Raw genomic sequence first — 18,198 nt, 5'->3', positions numbered from 1 at the left:
ATTCTGAGTCAGCCCTCGGAATATTTGGAAAATGTTCTGTTATTTAGAATATAAGCGGATAATAATATATCAATCCATAAACATAACCTTGCCCCAATGAAATTGATAAGGCTGTTGCCTTCAGGTTTACTGGAACCAGGAACAGCCTAAAAAACCAGAGTGCTTCTTTCCAGCCTCCAAAGACCCAGCTATAATAAATAACGGTCTTTATTTTGTGTATTATCCAAAAGTTTCACCAGCAACTGATAAGACCATACATAGTAAGAATTAACTAAAGACTTATCCCCATTTGGAAAATGAAAGCAGCCCTTAGGCAACATGCCTAGAGGGCATCTGTATTAGTCTTCAAAAAATACTTGGCTCTCCTACGCAAGAGCCGGGTCTCCCACCCACACCCAGAGTCTCAGTCAGAACCATCAGCCGCCTCCTGGGATTTTATACCTGTGGGTCCGCCAGAAAGAAATTAACCGCAAATTCACTAGTTACCAGTTGACAGTTCACATCACAAAGTGAAACAGCACTACATAAACAGAGAAAGGTAAGAGCAGACAGAGTGACACGTCTTTTTTAAAATTTCACATCCAGTTTGGCATGGAACGATGCAGGTGAAGAGGGGAGAAGAGACCTTGCCAGTACCGACTCTCTCTCCTTTCAACAGAGGGGAGATCCCCACGTTTCTGTCCCAGGGTCTGCACTGCAGCTGTTGAATTAACCACCAGTCTCTATACAAATCCATCACTAACAAATGTCTTTAACAGGGTTGGAAAAGGCAAGGCAATTATACAGAGCAGTCCTAGTGCCCCTTCCCCACCAAGGGGTCTGATCCCAGTATTAAGCTCATTTAGAAAATAAGATGATGACACAGACATCATTGAAATGTTTCATCTCTTAGAAAAGATAAAAAAAGGAAACGCCTTTGCAGTAAACAGCAGAAAGATGTGTGAGCAGCTGTGATTAGTGTCTTTAAAAGGTGTGCACTAGAGTTAAAGCACTGGATTTCAGGTAATGTCCAGGAGCGTGTCCTCACTCCACACGGACACAAAAAGACCGATCAATATTCTGTGAAAACTGTGAGGCCTAAATTACTGCAGATATACTATTAACCACCTAAATTGCTAAATTGTATCACTGCAGCTAAAAGGAATATCCCACCACATAAAATTAAGCCCATCAGTCAGAGATCTCCCTTTACAGAGCAACCCAAGGGCCGATCATTTGTAGGCAATAAATTTGAAGACAGCGGGTGGGAGGAGAGCTTTACCACACTGTTATAAGTGTTTCAAGAAGCACCTAACTCTTACTAACGAAGCATACCGTATTTGCATCCAAGTCGCAAACTCTACCCTTTGAAACGATTTTGCAGGTTACCTCTTCGCTACGCCAGCCAGGACGCGGACTGCATCGCTTGCGAGCGTAGTCATTATCCCGCTCATGCAACAACACTTATTTTACAGCCACAAAAACTACCTGTTTCCACGCGAACTAACCCACCGAGGAGGCCCTGGGTCATTTCTAGGCCCCGGTGCAGAAGCCCAAGCAAACCCTCTCCCCACACCGAGTCCCCACGCAGGACAGCAAACCCGAGCCAGCAACCGAAACCCCACCGAAGGGTTTCGTGACCCCCCCACGGCCGCCCTTCTCCAGCAGCCCACCCGACTCGAGTGGGCAGGGAAAGGTCTCCCTTTCCTGGCTCCCCGTGTTGTGCTTGGCACCTCTCGGCGGATCCAGTTTTGTTGCGGTTAGAGCATGACAAATTTCACCAGAAACCCTACACCTCTCTTGGCAGCGCCCAAAACTTCACGTTTTCTCTTCCCCCCCCCCCTTTGCCTTCCTCCACGTTTCTGAGGTCGCTCCCCGGGGATGACCAGCCGCCTGCCCGCCTCAAGCGGAATGGCGCCTTCCCCCCCCCTCCTCACCCACTCGCGGCATCCCCCGGCCCCACACCCGCCCCGGGGGGGGGGCCCCCGCTGATCACGACCGGGCGAAACCCACAGGAAGGCGACGACGATGGGGCCGAGCTGGGGGGGCTGGTCCCGAGGGGGAAGACACGGCCGCGCTGTGAGGGGGCCGCCCTGAGGGGAGGGGGAGGCTCGGCCCAGCCCTGAGGAGAGGCGGCCCCCGGGAGGGGAGGCAGCCGTTGAGGAGGCAGCGCGGCCGTCCCGACGTGGCGGCCCCGGCGAGGTGTGTGTGTGTGTGAGGCGGGGGGGGGGGGGAAGGCTCCCGCCCAACGCCCGCCTGAGGGGGCCCGGAGCGGGAACAACACGGGGCTCCCGCGGCGGGGCGAGGGGGACGGACCCCGGGGGCCAGCGGTAGGCGCGGGGCTGAGGAGAGCGGGGGGAACCGCGGCGAGCGGCCCCGCTGCAGCACGGGCGGCTGCCAAAGCGGGAAAGGGGGGCTACCTCCTGCTCGGCCGCCCTTCTCCGGAGCAGGGCGGGCGGCGGAGGTCGGCAGGAAACTCGGCGCAAGAAGTTTGGGTCGGGGGGGGAAGGAGGGCCGGCCCCCCCGTCCCGCTTACCTGAAGACGCAATCGTCCCGGGCGTCCCTGGCCGGAGAGATCAGTCCGTGCTTCTTGTTAAAGAGCTTCTGGAACAGGGTAGGCGGCATCTTGGGGCGCCGCCGCTGAGCCCCCGCCGCTGAGGCGCTGGGCTCCGCGCAGCGCCGTCCCCTCGCCGCGGCTAGTTCCGCCCGCCCGACTCCATTCGGTGTCACAGTCATATGACAGAAATTAGTCACTCGGCTCTGCCAGAAAGGGGAGGGAGGGCGGGCCGGCGGGGCGGGGCGCTGCGCGGGTTTCTGGACGCTGACTGGCTGCGGCGGCGGCCCCGCGGATGGAGCGACAGCCTGAAGCCCCGCCCTCCCCCGGTGGGGACCGATGGGGAGAGCGGGGCCCCGCTGCGGCGATCGAGGCCGGAGCCGGCGGGACGGGCCGGGGTCGGGGGGTGCCGCCAGCCCCGGTCGCCTGGGCAGCTGCTGCGGGCGCAGCCTGCCCGCACCGCCGCGGGTCTCTGTCGGGAAGCCGGACGGCGCGAAGCGGGGCCGAGGCGGTTTCCCCCAGAGGCTGGACAGGGAGAGGTGGGGGGGGGGGGGGGGGTGACACCACGCCGCTGGTTTGTTTGCCTTCTTCCGAGAGAAGTTGGGAGAAAAGCAGCGGAAAGGCAAAAAGAGGGGCACGAGCCAGGCGTCGAGTCTTTCTTGTTGCTGTACCCCCAGCGCTTTAGGGGCTCTGCGTGCAGGGGTGCAGCACAGACGGGCGATGACTTCTTTTACCCCTAAACCTAGAAAAATCCAGCTCCTGCCCCTTCCTTCCCTGTACCTGAAGTGATTCTCCCAGAGCAGTAACAGAAATAGCACAGCTCAGAGGCGCTCGATTCAAAACCTAGAGGGAAGGTGGACCGCCCGCATTTGCGAGCAGAGGAAGCCATCATTGCAAATAAAACATCCATCTACAAAGTAGTATTTAGGACACAATACCCAGCAGGTGAATCCAGAACAAGTATATAAGCAAAAAGTGTGATAGGCTTCGTAAAATCAAAAGGATCTGTGGATTTTTGCAAAACTCTTTATTAGTAAATGTTTAAATGAAATGGAAACGCTGGTTACAGTTAACAGTCTCTTTCAATGGCTCACTGTTCAGATACAACACTACTAGGAAGTTTAATTAAGGACTGACAAAACTGACTCAGCTGCTTTCCCTAGAAACTGGAATTAAACTAAAACAGTGTATGATGTAAGATTAAATTAAGCAGATTACTTTTAAAAGGCATAATTTAGTACATGTGTAACATATCTATACAATTCCTCACAACCAGCCATCTGTAGGAACTTTGTTCTTCATCTACTATAAGTTGAAGATAATTCTAATAGAAAATAGGATTTGATGTTTAGATGCATCTTTTTCCCCTTGTTCTGTAGGAAAGATAGATATGCCTGCCTGCCATAGATTTACAGATGACAGACCCTTACATCCTTTCACCATGTGAAAGCCTCCTAGCTTCAAGATGGGCATATAAATACAGTCTCAAATACAAAAAGTCCGCAGGAAACACTATGAAATAATAGAATTTTGGCCAGGACATACAACTTGGCTTTCCATAGTTTCACTATTTAAGGCAATGAAGATTCAGCTAATCTCAAGTGCATTGCAATTCAACCTGATGGAGTCCCTTTAAAAGCAAATAGTAACCTGTTCCAAAACTCCTAAATTAACAGCAAGTGATGCCGATAGGCTTGATTGACATACCTTAAATCGAGGGAGCAGAGGATGGACAGTAAGAGAAAAGGGGATAAATTAATCATCCATTTTCCTGTAAAAACCTCCCTGTAGGCAAATCTTCATACCTACACAAAGAACATGAATTTCAACTTGTGTGTCCATTCAGTATGCATTGCCTTGGGCCCCAAACCTCTGCTTTCTGGGTTCAGAGATTATAAATCAAAACAGAACTACTTGCATGTAAGCTCTTAGTACACCTACCCCTATAGCACTCCGGTGCAAGAAGCAAACATCTTCCATCAACTCCGAGCACTTTAAGTCAAAGTCTCCTAGAACCACACTTCAGATAACGCAAACAACCAAACAGTGTAAATTAAAAACCTCTAACAGATTCATGTATACATTTACTAAACACGCATCTGTGATGCACAATTCCTAGCGATAAAGTATTATCACAGTTCTTGCATGGACTGACTCACTGTAAGCAATTCCATTCAAGCCATTAAGACTTCATCATGTCTAGGATGTGCCAGAGCAGCCCTACTGACACTGAACAGATTTCTTTCCCAAATCACTGCACAAATAAGCTCTTCTGTACTACCCGTTAACTGGCTGTGACCCATAACCTTTATCCACTAATATGGAAGAGCCAGTTTCCACTTTGAATGAAATTTTATGCAGTCATTCTTCAGTTTAAAACCAAAACAGGGGAAAATGCCTTCCCTTTGAGAAAAGCAGAACAAGAGTAGATATTGTTGCGGCCTCAAAATGAGTAAAATTTCCTTCCCTGGGGCAGAGAGCTAGCCTGGTAATTAATTACACTTTCTCTAAGAGTCAGACAAAAGAGGAAAATAAGAAGCAGCGCTTTCGTAACTGAAGGACAAGAGAGATTGTGGTTCGTGGTATTTCTGTCCTCCTGTATAGCCTCATCACATCAAGAAAAACAAAAGCAGAACTCAGCAATATTCAGGCTGCTACAGCCAACTCCACAGTTACACGCTGTATTTTCTCCTCCTGTATGTATGTACTCTCCAGTTAGTTTGCCAGTATTAGCCTGTTTCTTGTATAGAAACTACAAAATGGTTTGGGGCAAAATAAGTGTTTTTTCCTAGGACTCCTAGAATAGCCTTACGATAAACACCTCTCTTATTCTGGACTATCCTTTACTTGAACAATCATCATAATCACAACTGACTACATAGATAACTTTCAATTTTGCTTAAAGCTACATCAAGGAGCTCACCTCTTTCTCCTAGGGGCTCTAGATTCTTGCATAATTACCAGTGGCTTAGTATTTGCAAGAACAAGGATATTGATAATTAGAAGCATACCCGAGAGGACTCCAAGGAGTTTTTGGCAGAACTCATTCTCCTAATGCTTAAAGGAAAAACAATTTAATGGCATAATTTTTAACCTTGAGCCATATAGTATGTTTATACAATACTTGTTCATAGACTAATCTAGCAGCATTTATTTGCACTTCCTTATACCCCAGAGCAATGGGAAAAGGCTCAGGGTCTGAACTTTCTGAGGTATTTTCAAATGTAGTCAAACTAATTGAAGTTGTGGGCTTCATAAGTCTTCCTGACATGCTCTTTTTGGAAATACAGAACTCCCTTCCAGGGCGTGAATGTTCTGGGTGATAATACTGAGAAACAAACTCAGACTTCAAGAGGATTGGAAAGCCACACTATCGGTTCAAAACATTGAAAAACTTCCTTTATATCTACAGAGAAGTCTGAGTAATGAGTGTTGTAGTCAGAATGCTTTAAGGATCCAAACTACTTTACCTTGCAGTGAATTCAAGTGAAGAAAACCTGTGCTCTTGTCAGCGTTCAGAGGCATTCAGCACACTGCCAAAGAACGACACTTACGGATTAACAATCCACAAGCTGAACTGGAAGCACTGGGAATCTAACTCATGTGCCACATAGTGTGAGCAGTAACCTCAAAATCCAGAATGCCAATATCCAGGTCTTGAGACAGTTCAGCTATAAAAGTTTTTTTTCCACCCTTGTATTCATGTAAGGCACCTATTTCCTCTGCACAAGTCTGAAGCCACTAGAAGAAACAACCACAGAGATAGGTGATATCCCAAAATAATTGAGATGAAATGGGAAGGACTCCGAGATGACAGTGGTTGGGCAGTGGATGTGCCAAGAACGGTGACAGTGCTGACCAGAAAAAGCTAGCTTGCAGTGATGGTACGGTGAAGATGATCTATATTCATGTTTAGAAATCAGGATACAGCAGAACCCACAGAGTCCTGTACCTCCAAAGTTCTGCAGACCTAAGCATTCAGGGAGTTTAATGGTAGCGTATTACCGACTTCTGAGTCCCTGAGAGTATGTGAATGCTTTACATACCCATTTCCAGGATGCAGTTACCTTTATAAACAGCGTTAACACTTCTTAACTCAAGTAGAGGTCACATCTTTAGATGCTAATGCTACTAGAAAAATCTAGAAATCTTAGCAGAGCGAGAACCAGAAATAATTCCATTAATGCAATTTGGTCTGCTGTTCTTGAGTCGCACTTTTTTAAAACCTAAACGAACTAAGAATCATCTTTATGGAATCCTTCCAGAACAATGCCCAGAATACGATCTAGTTGCTTGTACAAAACAATTTAATATTAAGTACTGGAGTAAACTACTTACAAGCTTACTGCAAAGCATTACACTAAATTTCAAATAATTTATGTGCCAAAAAATTACAGCCGTTAATTACTGGTTAGTAGTTCTGTTTCACCTCCCTGCCACAGTAGCAAGACAGTTATTTCTTCTGTTGACTCCTGCTGAAACCCAGAGGTCTCATCTGCGTTTACAGTAGATCCAATTTTTGGTACTTGTAATAATATCTGGGGAAAAAAGTGGTAAGTTAAACACTATCAGTAAAGTGGCACATTCTCAAGTGTAAGAGAAAACTCATTTATCTGACGAGCTGTTTAGGTGTTCAATAGATACCTATGCCGTCATTTGTTTGGAGGAATCAATCTTGTAGATCAACAGTGAGAAGAGAACAATAGTTTTGAGTGTATGTACATTCCTAGTGAAAAAGAGCATCATCTGAGAGACTCCTTGAGCAGAGATGAAAACATCCAGCATAGAAAAACACGACCACCACCTTTAGGCAGTCTAATTCCTGATTCCCAGGCTCCTCTAGAAGAGCAGTAACAAAACCAAACTTTTGTTCTGACAACACTTGCTGATTTCTGAGATCTACTTCCCTACCAAGTACAACCTATGTTCTGTATTACAACTCTCTTGGGCACATGACTTAACATCCTTGTTCTTTGATCTGTACAGAAGCATCAGATGATTGCCATTAACACATACACACACATAAAAGCACCTCCCTGCATTCTAGATACTGTATGTAACTCAATCTGTAATAAAGTTGGAGAGTATTTGGACCTAAGAGACTGCAATTCCATTAAAAATTTGTGTATATTCAGTATTTTTGAAAGCTATTATGCTTATGCAGTATCTCTGTATTAAATTAATGCAGCATAAATGACAAATGTAACTTGCAGACAACTTGCAGACATTGTCTATAAAGAACTACTTCAAACTTAGGAAGACACATGCCATCCAGTGGCAGACTAAGAAACTTCAAGAGAGATCAGAAAGGGAGAAGATTCTACCTGTACAGGAGCGATGAGATTTGTACAGAGTTCTCATTTTTGTTTAACAAAAGTCTAGGAAGTGAGGAAAGGAGCTTCCCCTATGTTAAGAGTCTCAGGAGAAAAAAAAGCAGAAACCTTTAGAGAGAAACTGAGAATCTTTAAAGAAAAACATACCCTATTACTACTTGAACTGCTTTTGGGGGGGAAAATACTGGATCCCAAAGGGCTCAGTTTAACTGAGCAAGATATAAAACACAATGGCTGAAAGCTGACGTCAGACATATTCACCGTAGAAATAAGGCACAGAATAATAATTTACTAAACAAGCTGGTATCTCTTCTAGGGAGTCTCCGCACAAGCAGTATGAGTGAAGCTCAAAGTTGTGTTCAGAAGCAACTGGAAGGGGTGCAGATATTCCCAGAGTTACCCCTTAGCACCTTCTGGCCTTAATGATCCAGCCTATGAAATGGCTAGATCGTATTAATTCCTATGATAAAGACCCTTGGAGGAGACAACATTACTGTACTTTGTTAGTGAAGTACTGTTGCACAAGAACACTGTTAAGTCAGAAATTTGAAGTTTTCAGCGTCTTTTACTCTTTAGCCTTGTGATTTTTCCAAATAGCCAGACTTTAAAAAAAACAACCACCACAAACAAAAACCAAACCTTTAAACACTCAAATAGCTAGTTACCATCTGCACAGTGAACCAATTCTGTATTTTATTACCTTCAGGCACTCCTTTGGGAAGCCAGAACGCTTCTGTGTTAACTGGAATTTGGTGAAGTCTGGAGTGCCTCTGGCATGGTGAAGTTCTGACAATGGAGCAGATTTCTTGTCTGCCACAGAGAGGCTGAAAAGATTAATGATATTTTATTCACACAACTATTTCCATTGAAGAAATATTCTTCTATCTATCTTCTAGGGAAATTAGACATGACATGCAGATTTCAAGGCATGTCATTAGAAAACATTTAAGACTACCTGTGTACACTTAATATGCTATCGGAAAGGGTGAAAGCTGCAAAGCTTAAACATTCTCTTCAGCTCTTTGTAATACTGTTAGGTTTAGATATATAGTACATTACATACTAGCATGCCAAAACTGGATTTAAAGAGTGCAATAAAATTAGAACATTAAAAATATTATTTTCTTCTGGACTTAGAGGAATACTTTCTTTTTCTGAGCTCAGAGATGCAGGAACAATTTCTTCTGAATTTACATACAGACCTGTGGTGTTCAGGAGTAGGTCTTCCCCAGGTGAGGCTTTGCACACTGGTGACAAGCTAAGCTACAGCTCCGTCAAAATACAAAACATACAGCATAACTGCCCAATTAAGTAATAGACAACAATTCAAACTGGCCAACTCCTGTTGGCTCACACAAAAGATGTTCTATTGCTTCAAAAATATGATTTAGGACTCCAGTGATTCCTGTCTCCAGCCTCCAACAAGACCCTGATGTTCTCTATTAAACCAGTATCCATAAACTCAAGTACGCTTGCAACAACACTAGGAAAGCCCAGTATGTTTTCCTGCGAAATAATGTGGTGCAAAATTAAGCAGTCTTTCTACTGTAACAGTTTCCCTTTTTCTCAAAAATTTTACAGTTTGCCGATTCAGTTGGGAGCTATGGCATGAAAGCAACAGACATCACTTCTATTCCTCCAGAGAGAAGTGGTAGTAGTGTACTGCCTTTACTGATAAAGAAATCAAACTGGCATTTAAATATCAAGTTTATTTGTATCGAAGGGGTAACGCAAGTAAGGCTACTAGGTGCTGGTTTTACATTAGAAGATGTTGTAAAAATACAAAACAGATACCTAGGTTTTTTGTTGTAGTTTAACTGTCTAGCTAATAGAATTTAAAAAGTAGTTTGTTGTGCAATTTGTATTGTAGCCTGAGGATAGCCAGAATTGGACTGTGCCATGAAGAATGATTTATTTGGTTTTAGACAAAATCTAGGTCTGCAGGCTGAGAATAACCAAGATTTTTTTAGGGCTTTCTTTTCCTCTATGATCAGCATGCTGGAACTCATTTGCAAACAAAACCAGAGAAGAATTCAGTATCAATTTCAAATTCTTTGCTGTTTCTTGTTAGTCCTACAGTATTCCTCTAGTACACAGTACTATTTATAAGAACTCCATTTAGAATTGCTAGTAGTTTTTCGGGTTTAAGTACTGAATTCCTGTCATTCACTGTTTTTTGGTCTTACAGTCTCCAAGACAAAGAATCAGTTTACTGCAGCACAGAACACACACGTTTCAGGTCCCCTTCACAACTAGGGGATAAAGCACTTCCTACCACTTCTCATATTTAATTAAAACTTCTGTCATGATTCAAAACTCTTACTTCGATTATATGCCTTTGCTAATTAGCAAGGCACAATGGCAATACTTACCACCACAGCATCTGTCTGTTTGGATGGCAGTACTTCTGCTGTCAACAACCCCACTGATTTGGCTGCAGTGTTTCCTGGGGCATCAAGCCGACTGAATGATGATGATGTACCTTCTTCTAATGCATTAGAATTTTTTTCTTTTTTCTTACACTTCAGCATTTTGGGTTTAGCAGTTTGATTGTCAGGCTAAAGGGTGAAACAATTACATTTTGTGTTATAACGTGAATCTCTATAGTCTGGTAAGCACTAACAAAGAGACTCCCACAGTCATACTTGAGCTCTACACAACTGGTTTGGTACCACTGATACAGTCAGTCTGAAAAACAGTAAGCTTAGAGGGTATCCATGACTATTACTGCTATCCAGAGGCAGAGGCAAGCTCCTGGCTCCCTGCCATTGCCTGCAGGCAGCCCTTTCAAGGGAACTACTATGCTTTGAGGTGGAGTCTTCCACCTATACAAGGAAGGAGCAAGGGAGCAAGTCACCTGTGTTACAACCTGGCTGATTTATTAAGGATCTTTCACCTTTCTTTCCGGTCCTAACGGTGAAGAACAGCGCATACCAGTTTTTAGGTCTGGAGTTCTCTCTCTTCCAGCTGTAATTTTACAGACTTTTTTTCCTGTGATAAATTTCCAACAAATTAATTAACTTTGAGACAAAGACCACGGCTAGTCTCCAACCTATGTCTCACCGGATGGTTTTCAAAGAGGGATCATTCCAAAGCCACCCATGTAAACAGACTTCCTGCCTTCAATAAAATCCTCATCTCCCTCTCCCCACCAACAGGGCTGCTTTACTCCTCTCCCTTTCCTTGAGGAAACAAGGTTGCTTATTAATCTAATGTCCACCTGGCTGTTTACTGCTAGACACACATACTCTGAGAGCAGAGGAACTGCATAATCACAGCAGTCTTTGCCACTGGCAACTTCTGCTGCTACTACAGTCCAAATTAAGCAGGGGAACATTATGTGGTACCTGGGCCATAGCCAGAATTGCATCAGTCACAGTTCAGAACTGTAGTTACATGAGGGACTTCTAATAGCATTTGTGAAGCTGCTGTGAAATAAGTTCAAGTAAGGAGCATGACACAAACAGTTTTGTTCCTGGATAAGTTAAATAACAAATGCTCACTTTCATTGAGCATCACAGGTGATGAAATGGAAAAATGCAGGGTTTGGGTTTTTTGGTTTGGTTTTTTTTGTGGGTTTTTTTTTTTTTGCTTTGTTTTGGTTTTTTTCCTTCTCCTAACATGTTAATTAGAACCAAGTCTTATTTACAGGGAAGATTTTAAATTCACACTTTCCTTTCTAGACACAATTGAGCTTAGCCTGTGCCAGGAGGACAAATGACCCAGTGGAAGCCTGGTTCTGATATTCTGCCGTCATTTAAGTTTGGGTAGGATATTCTGTTGTCTCACAGCTAGTACAACTGCTTCAGGTCATATTTTACCTGCCAGAGTAGTTGAAACACTTAATGCTGAAGAACTGTAATTGGAATTTGATGGTCTCTTTCTAGGAGAGGAAGAAAAAAAAGTTAACAACTATTCTGAATAAATGGTAACATTCAAAAAAACCAATGTATAAGGAAATCATAGGAAAATATAGACTGAGCGAAAAGGGATAAAGTTTATTTTTAAAAATATTGTTACTGAGTTACTTCATCACACTTTACAGTTATTTAATAGTTCATCAAGTCACACAGCTTATTCTGAAGATACTTGCAATTTAAGACTCACAGAAGACATTCACTACAGTAAAGTACTCAACATTGAAGCATACCAGGACAGAACATATTTAAAGAGCATGCAGCAGAAAATTAGGTTCACAAGAAAACTCAGATTGAATTGTGTAGAGATCTGTAACACTGTAGGATTGGTATAAATGAGTTATGAATGGAAATGTCTGCATGTAAGATTAAACAGCAGCAAAAGGGTTAAAAGAAATTATACTGTTCCTAGAAAAACACTCATGTTACTCAGATTTTTATGTCAGGACCTGAAGGCAGCACTAGGACAAGGCCAACTATTGAAGACCCTTCATTGTGATAAAACCACACCACAGATGACTTGTTAGGATGTCACATTTTCTTGCTGACAACAGGAGGGTGACAATAGGGTCACAGCATATCACATACACCATTCTGCTTCCTCCTAGACATGTATTCCAAATAAGAAAAAACTGACAATGGGCAGCAACCTGGCCCAAGATTTATGAAGACTGAAGTCAGCAAGATTCTGAAGCAAAAGAGTGCCCCATGTAAGCTGATGATTCCTAAAGAACATAAAATATCTGCCCAAAACCTATTTTTGTCCCGGGCAAGCACAGAACGCCAGAGACTTGACCACAGGTACCCTTCATACTCTGTACTGCAGAGGCAATCCTGGCCAGACTGCCTGGGCACACACATCCTGCTGCCTGTGACTAAATGAAATCCAACAGAGTTAAGTGCAATTGGATAACAGCAACTTATGTAGGGATTTTTGTAAATAAACATCACCTTCCTCTTCCACAAAATCCTTCACTGAGTTTTCTTACATTCATTTCCCTACAGCTGCAAGACCAAAACAAAAGTCTGTAAGGCAAACTCTTACAAGACTTAATGCACCAATTTCAAAGTTAGTGAGGACGCAGGTAGCTGAAACTCAACAGAAGTGTTTGCAGGATCAGAGGCTTATTCATACTAGCCTTTCTTTTAAATATCATTCAAAAGAGAAAAACCTGAACATTTAGATGCATCAAAGAGTCTGATTTGCAGATTACCTTCTAGTGTATTGGTCTCGAAAATCCTCCCGCACAGGTTCTAAAAAACATAAAAGCTAAACTTTAAAAGCTAAGCAGACCAGACAATATTTTAGTGCACACTAAAGTATAAAGCAAGACATTAGAAGCAAACACAGACCACTAACAGGGAACTGTTCCCAGTCATGCCATCATTACATACTTTATACAAGTTCCTTGCACTAGAGTAAATTTCTTTATGCATATGTTCAGAAGCATTGTAGAAAAGACTTACCTAATATTGCTGAAAGATTTGAGATCTGCGGCATCTTATCTATGGTCACTGCTTTGCTGGAGTCCAGGAGAGTAGAGTTCTTGTACTTGCCAGAGTCCTCAGAGTAAAAATTACTTCTTTCTGGACAAAAAAGATGTAAATGCAAGCTTCTGGCGATGAAATGCATTGAGTTATTAAATTTGTGACCAAACTGAAAGCAATCACACTTGCAAGACAGGAACTTTAAAGCAAAGTGAAAGCATTGTCTTGGCTCAAACAGCTGCAGAAAAGTTTGGGAGGAATTTGGCTCAAAACAGGTTTGTTGGTCATCCCCAATAAACAGCTTGTGTCAACAGGGAATACTTTAAATTTACAGTATGATTCAAATTACACCAGGACCTGATTCACACTGGATTGCAGGACCAGATATACAGATCCCATGTTAAGCACAGGTTGGCTTATAGCAAAGATCTGACCTGGTGAGTCACACCAAGAGAGGCTACTAGTCTTTCTATTATAGATAGTCCACCCACATTTTCTACATCAAATAAAGCTCAAAAAAACCCAGAAGTCTCACCTGAGCCATCATCTCTGAATGTTTCAGGGGATGGGCAACTGTTCAGGCTGTCACTAGTACCTGCATTATAATCTGCAGTTGAATCTACATCTAAACACTCTAGGAGAAAGGTTGAAACACCTGTGGGAAGAGTCATTCCTGTACCTAGAGAAAGAGACAAAAAAGGCAGCTACCAAAATAAAGTATCATCTTGTACAAAGCATCAGGATTTCCTTATCTAAGTCTCATTCCTGTGATGAGCTAAATATTGTCAAGTCAGTATCTTATACCGCTTCATAATACAATTAAAGAAACAAATAAACAAAGGGCATCCTGAAGGCCCATTTACACTACTATAAGCTAACAGAAGACACCTTCCATGCCCAAGGCTCACTGGAAATACCTGAAGTATTTAGCCGTTGATAAGGTAATTCTTAGTCAGGTTTGTTTTCAGAAGGACAAACTGTTTAGGCACAAGTGTTTAAAAATGCAGATTTGAGTAAATTGAAGAACTCACATCAGCAACTAGTTCTGTCAATAATAAAACCAAGTTCGTGTGGTTTTCAACAGGCTGGACTCAAGACTGTCTCAGGTCTTGTAGGTCTCCTATCCTGTTTGTGCTGCTGACAATCAATTCATGTGAACCTAGCCACATGCTGGAACAAGAGGCAGAAGTCTAGCCAGTGGTCTCAAAACCTGTACTTTCTAATATCATGAGGTCAGAACAAGTACAAGAACAGCACACCGGTACTTTTATAGAAATACAATTAAAATTATTTTTACATTTAGTTTTATACACATACAAAAATATATTTAATAATATAATGTATTGCCATTATACTCACTTGAAGTCACTTCAGCATTTTTCAAACTTTCTTTACTTTCAGAGTTGATTATCAGGGATTCCTAAAATCAAATGACCAATACGAACAACCTGAGAAAACTGTATGTAGACAAAGAAATGCAATTAAATGTATTCCTACATTAGCAGATGCTCAGAAACTTACTGTCTGGTACTCTACCACTTAAACTTGCTATTCACAGTGTAATTTGCACCAGGGTGTCTCATGCATCATTAACAAATCTGCAATCTGACTTATAGTTCTAAAATTCATAATGAATACTCAATCATTTGATCCTACAATCTTTGCTGGATGAGACTTCCAATGAAGGCTACTGACATCAACTGAAGTTATACATAAGATAGCAGCAGAGTAATGAATTTCCTTGGGTTTTTTCTTTTTTTTTTTTTTTTTTTGATAGAGAGAGGCCCAATTCATGCTGCTCACTTTCAGAATCCTAGACAATTTCTATAAATACAAACAATTATGTTGTGTACATAGTGTATTCTATGAAACTAAGCATTTGCAGGAAACGTAAATAATTGCTGGACTCTAAGACCTAACATTTTAAAGAAAAATAGTTTTACACCAATATCACTGGAGTCCTTTGCTGTAGCAGATTTCAGTTCAAACACACCTGTTGAACTATTTTCTCACCACTGCAGCATTAACTGTCCTGTAACACTTCTGCTCAGTCATCTCAAAATACTTTGTTCCAGTTTTACTAACATGAGGAAGAGCGCAACAGTGACTTGCCAAAGGTCTATGTCTGAACTAGAAGTGAGCAATTCTCTGGAATCACACTCTAATGAGATATCTTCCACACAACACAACTGCTATGACCTTTCCTCATTAAGGATAATTAGTATTGATGTTTTCCCATGCTACCAATAGCTCCAACAGCTTTTATTCTGGCCAAAGACACAGGAAAATGTCACCAAAATACAGGACCAAGTTCAGCCTCAAAAATGATCACACACACATGAACATAACTCACAGCAAATTCTACTTGATTAGAAAAAGAATTGAATATGTCACATTTCTTTATCCTCCATAAATTACTAGTAGATAAAGAGCAAGACAGCATTCTCACCTTCAGCAGCACAGTGCTTTCTTCTATTTTCTCTTTTTTTCCAAAGTCTGTTGTTTCTTTGACATTCACTTGATTGCTGCAGTTGAAGAACAGAGCTGAGCTCAATACACAGAGCTACACTGTTCTAGAGGAAGGGGACAAAAACTACAAAATGTCTTCATGAGGTGCCAACAGTCTGACAAGCATCAGTTTACCGATAATGCCATCTGATAATAATCACCTGATTATGCAGGTGATAATTCAGACTGCATATCTCCAAGAGACATCTCATGCAGGCAAAACAATATCAATGATTAGCTAGTGTTAATAATGGTGTATTTGAATGAGTTCTAACAGACCTTCGGCTACATGAATAGCTCACTTCAGTGACTTCAGAATGTTCTTTAATTTTTGGTAGGGTTTTCACACTGGACTTTCTCTTCAGGCCTAGAGAAGAATAAGTAGTTCAGTAGTTTTAGTTTTAATATTAGAATTTAGATGATTATTTCTAATAGGGCACCTTTAGCTGTTTCCCCTCTTCCATGCCCACAACAATTTTTGACCCTACTACCACAAACACTGTAAAGTCTGAATTTGCTTTATTATTTTTACCCAAGCTTTTTTTCAAGCAGTATATCAGCAAGACGAAAAAAAGAGCAGACTTCAAGAACTACTTCAGGTGTTTCAGAAACCTGCTGATTAAAAGGAAAAAGAAAATACTTTGAAGTGACCTTTAGCTAGGTTCAAAGCAGTTTGAGTCTAAATCAGTTTTAAATGGAGTTTATGAGGAGTATCATAGGAATTTCTATATAAACTGGTCCTCACTGTATATAATCCCAAAGGCCATGATGACACAATTACTTAGGAACCTGAAAATTTCAGGGATGTATTTTCTTACCCTAAAACCAATTTTATAAGCTGTTTAGCTTTGTGTTTTATTTTCAGTGGCCAGGAGCTAGAAACAGCCAAACTTTCTTGAGTTACGCTTTTATGACAGCAAGTTAAAAGAGCATCCATCCCTATGCCAAGAAACGGGTCTGAAGTACCACATTTCCTCAGGACTGCAGAGACCCCTTTAGCTGAAAGTCCCTGGGAGTTCAGGACTGGACAATGTATGAGCAGGACTCATCCCTTTCCCTCTTTCTTCCAAGCATATATAAGTAGGAAAAGCAAACAGTCCTCAGGGCTGCTAGCTGCACCCAGTTGTGTATGCAAGAGGACTAAACACCTACAAGAGCACAAGCCAGCAGAGCAGTATCAAGACAGAAGCTAATGTTCATCGTACCCTGTAACAGTAAAGTCCTACCTTTAAGTTACCAAGATCAGTGTGGGACCAAGACACCCCACACTGGTCTTCCCCATTTACTTTAGCAAGCCACACTATTAATGTCAGCCTTTACTTGAATCCCATACCTTTTCCTCAGACGGCGTTTTTTTCTTTAAGGTCTCCAATTCTTAACTCTGAGATCTGCTAAACCGCATTCAACAACGAGGCTGTTCCCTTCGAGGCACAACTTTATGCTATTTTTCAAACTATCCTGCCAAAGGCAGGCAAGGGTTTTTCTTGCCATTGCTGAAGGAAACTATTAGATGGTGGGGGGACGGGGACACAACACCTTACAAAAGGAAAACCCCTTTTTATCACTAACTAACAGCTAAAACAGAGAAAACAGCCCTGTTTCCAGATCAGCTGCCTGCTTTCTCCATGCCGTAAGGGACATGGGTAACAAGCCGCTTCCAAGCTCACACAGGACCACCTCGGCTGGACACAAAGGCTGAGAAACCCAATGCTAGACGGCTGGGGTGGGGGATCGCTGAAGCCACACAAGATTTATCAGACCGCTATTGATAAGAACCTTCCCCGGCGGGTGGCTCAACCTGACCGGCATCCTTACCCGCTCCTCAGATTGCCTTGAAAACACCAGTATTGGACAAAGCACAGCACGCAGCCCCCTCCCGCCGCCCGCCTTCGCCCCTGCCCCAGACGCCTCCCCGCTGGTGCGGCCTCCCGGCCCGGCCCGGTCCCCGCGGTCGTTCCAGCCCAGCACGGCGGGGCCCGCAGAACGCCGCCGGCGGGAAGAAAAGCGCTTACTGCCGGCCTCCGACCCGCGGGGACCCGCGCTCCCAAAGAGAAGCCGCCGACACGACTGGGAGACGCCGGCCCGCCTGCCGGCTCTGCCCGGGGGAACGGCCGTCCCCGGTAGCGGGGACGAGCGGCGTTTCTTCCGCGGTGCCTTCCCGCCCTGGGCAGCGCTCTGCCAGCGGGACGGCTCCATTTCGGACCGCGTCTCCTCAGAGAGGCGGGAGGAGACAAATTAGGGCTGGGCTCCGGCTGCCCTCAGGGGACGACAACCGCCCGCTCCCCACAGGCAACGTCCCCTCAAGAACCGCCTCGTCCCCGCCGTTAAACCGGCGCCCAGCCCGCATGCGCGGCGGCACCCACGGCCGCCCGCTAGGCGGCGCCATCACCCCGCCGCGCATGGCGGGCGGGGGCGCCGG

At 43.5% G+C, this 18,198-nt stretch overlaps 2 protein-coding genes across 4 annotated transcripts in view; both read right to left on the bottom strand.

Moving 5' to 3' along the window:
- Window positions 1–2,698, bottom strand: part of FNIP1 (folliculin interacting protein 1) — a 70,804-nt gene extending 68,106 nt beyond the window's left edge. For both annotated transcript variants that reach the window (XM_075056317.1, XM_075056321.1), the window contains exon 1: window positions 2,516–2,698. In XM_075056317.1, coding sequence (XP_074912418.1) covers window positions 2,516–2,604 — 89 coding nt within the window. In that variant the 5' untranslated portion in view covers window positions 2,605–2,698. The remainder of the gene's footprint in view (window positions 1–2,515) is intronic.
- An 897-nt stretch (window positions 2,699–3,595) lies between these two features.
- Window positions 3,596–18,095, bottom strand: MEIKIN (meiotic kinetochore factor). 2 transcript variants are annotated; one of them, XM_075056327.1, is made up of 12 exons: window positions 17,792–18,095; window positions 16,059–16,146; window positions 15,721–15,796; window positions 14,631–14,691; window positions 13,807–13,950; window positions 13,251–13,370; window positions 12,998–13,037; window positions 11,688–11,749; window positions 10,763–10,857; window positions 10,239–10,424; window positions 8,567–8,690; window positions 3,596–7,071 (listed from the first exon to the last, which is right to left on the bottom strand). In XM_075056327.1, exons 1-12 carry the CDS (start codon window positions 17,973–17,975, stop codon window positions 7,025–7,027), a joined length of 1,227 nt encoding a protein of 408 aa, XP_074912428.1. In that variant the 5' UTR covers window positions 17,976–18,095; the 3' UTR covers window positions 3,596–7,024. The 2 variants fall into 2 exon arrangements, with proteins under 2 accessions (XP_074912428.1, XP_074912427.1); XM_075056326.1 differs by lacking the exon at window positions 3,596–7,071 and having other exon boundaries at window positions 8,066–8,690.
- Window positions 18,096–18,198: the final 103 nt, after the last annotated feature.

This window comes from Buteo buteo, chromosome 24 (genome assembly GCF_964188355.1).
Source record: "Buteo buteo chromosome 24, bButBut1.hap1.1, whole genome shotgun sequence".
Classification (NCBI taxonomy): Eukaryota; Metazoa; Chordata; class Aves; order Accipitriformes; family Accipitridae; genus Buteo; species Buteo buteo.
Note: the sequence above shows the minus strand (reverse complement) of the source record. Positions and strands in the feature narration are given on the sequence as shown.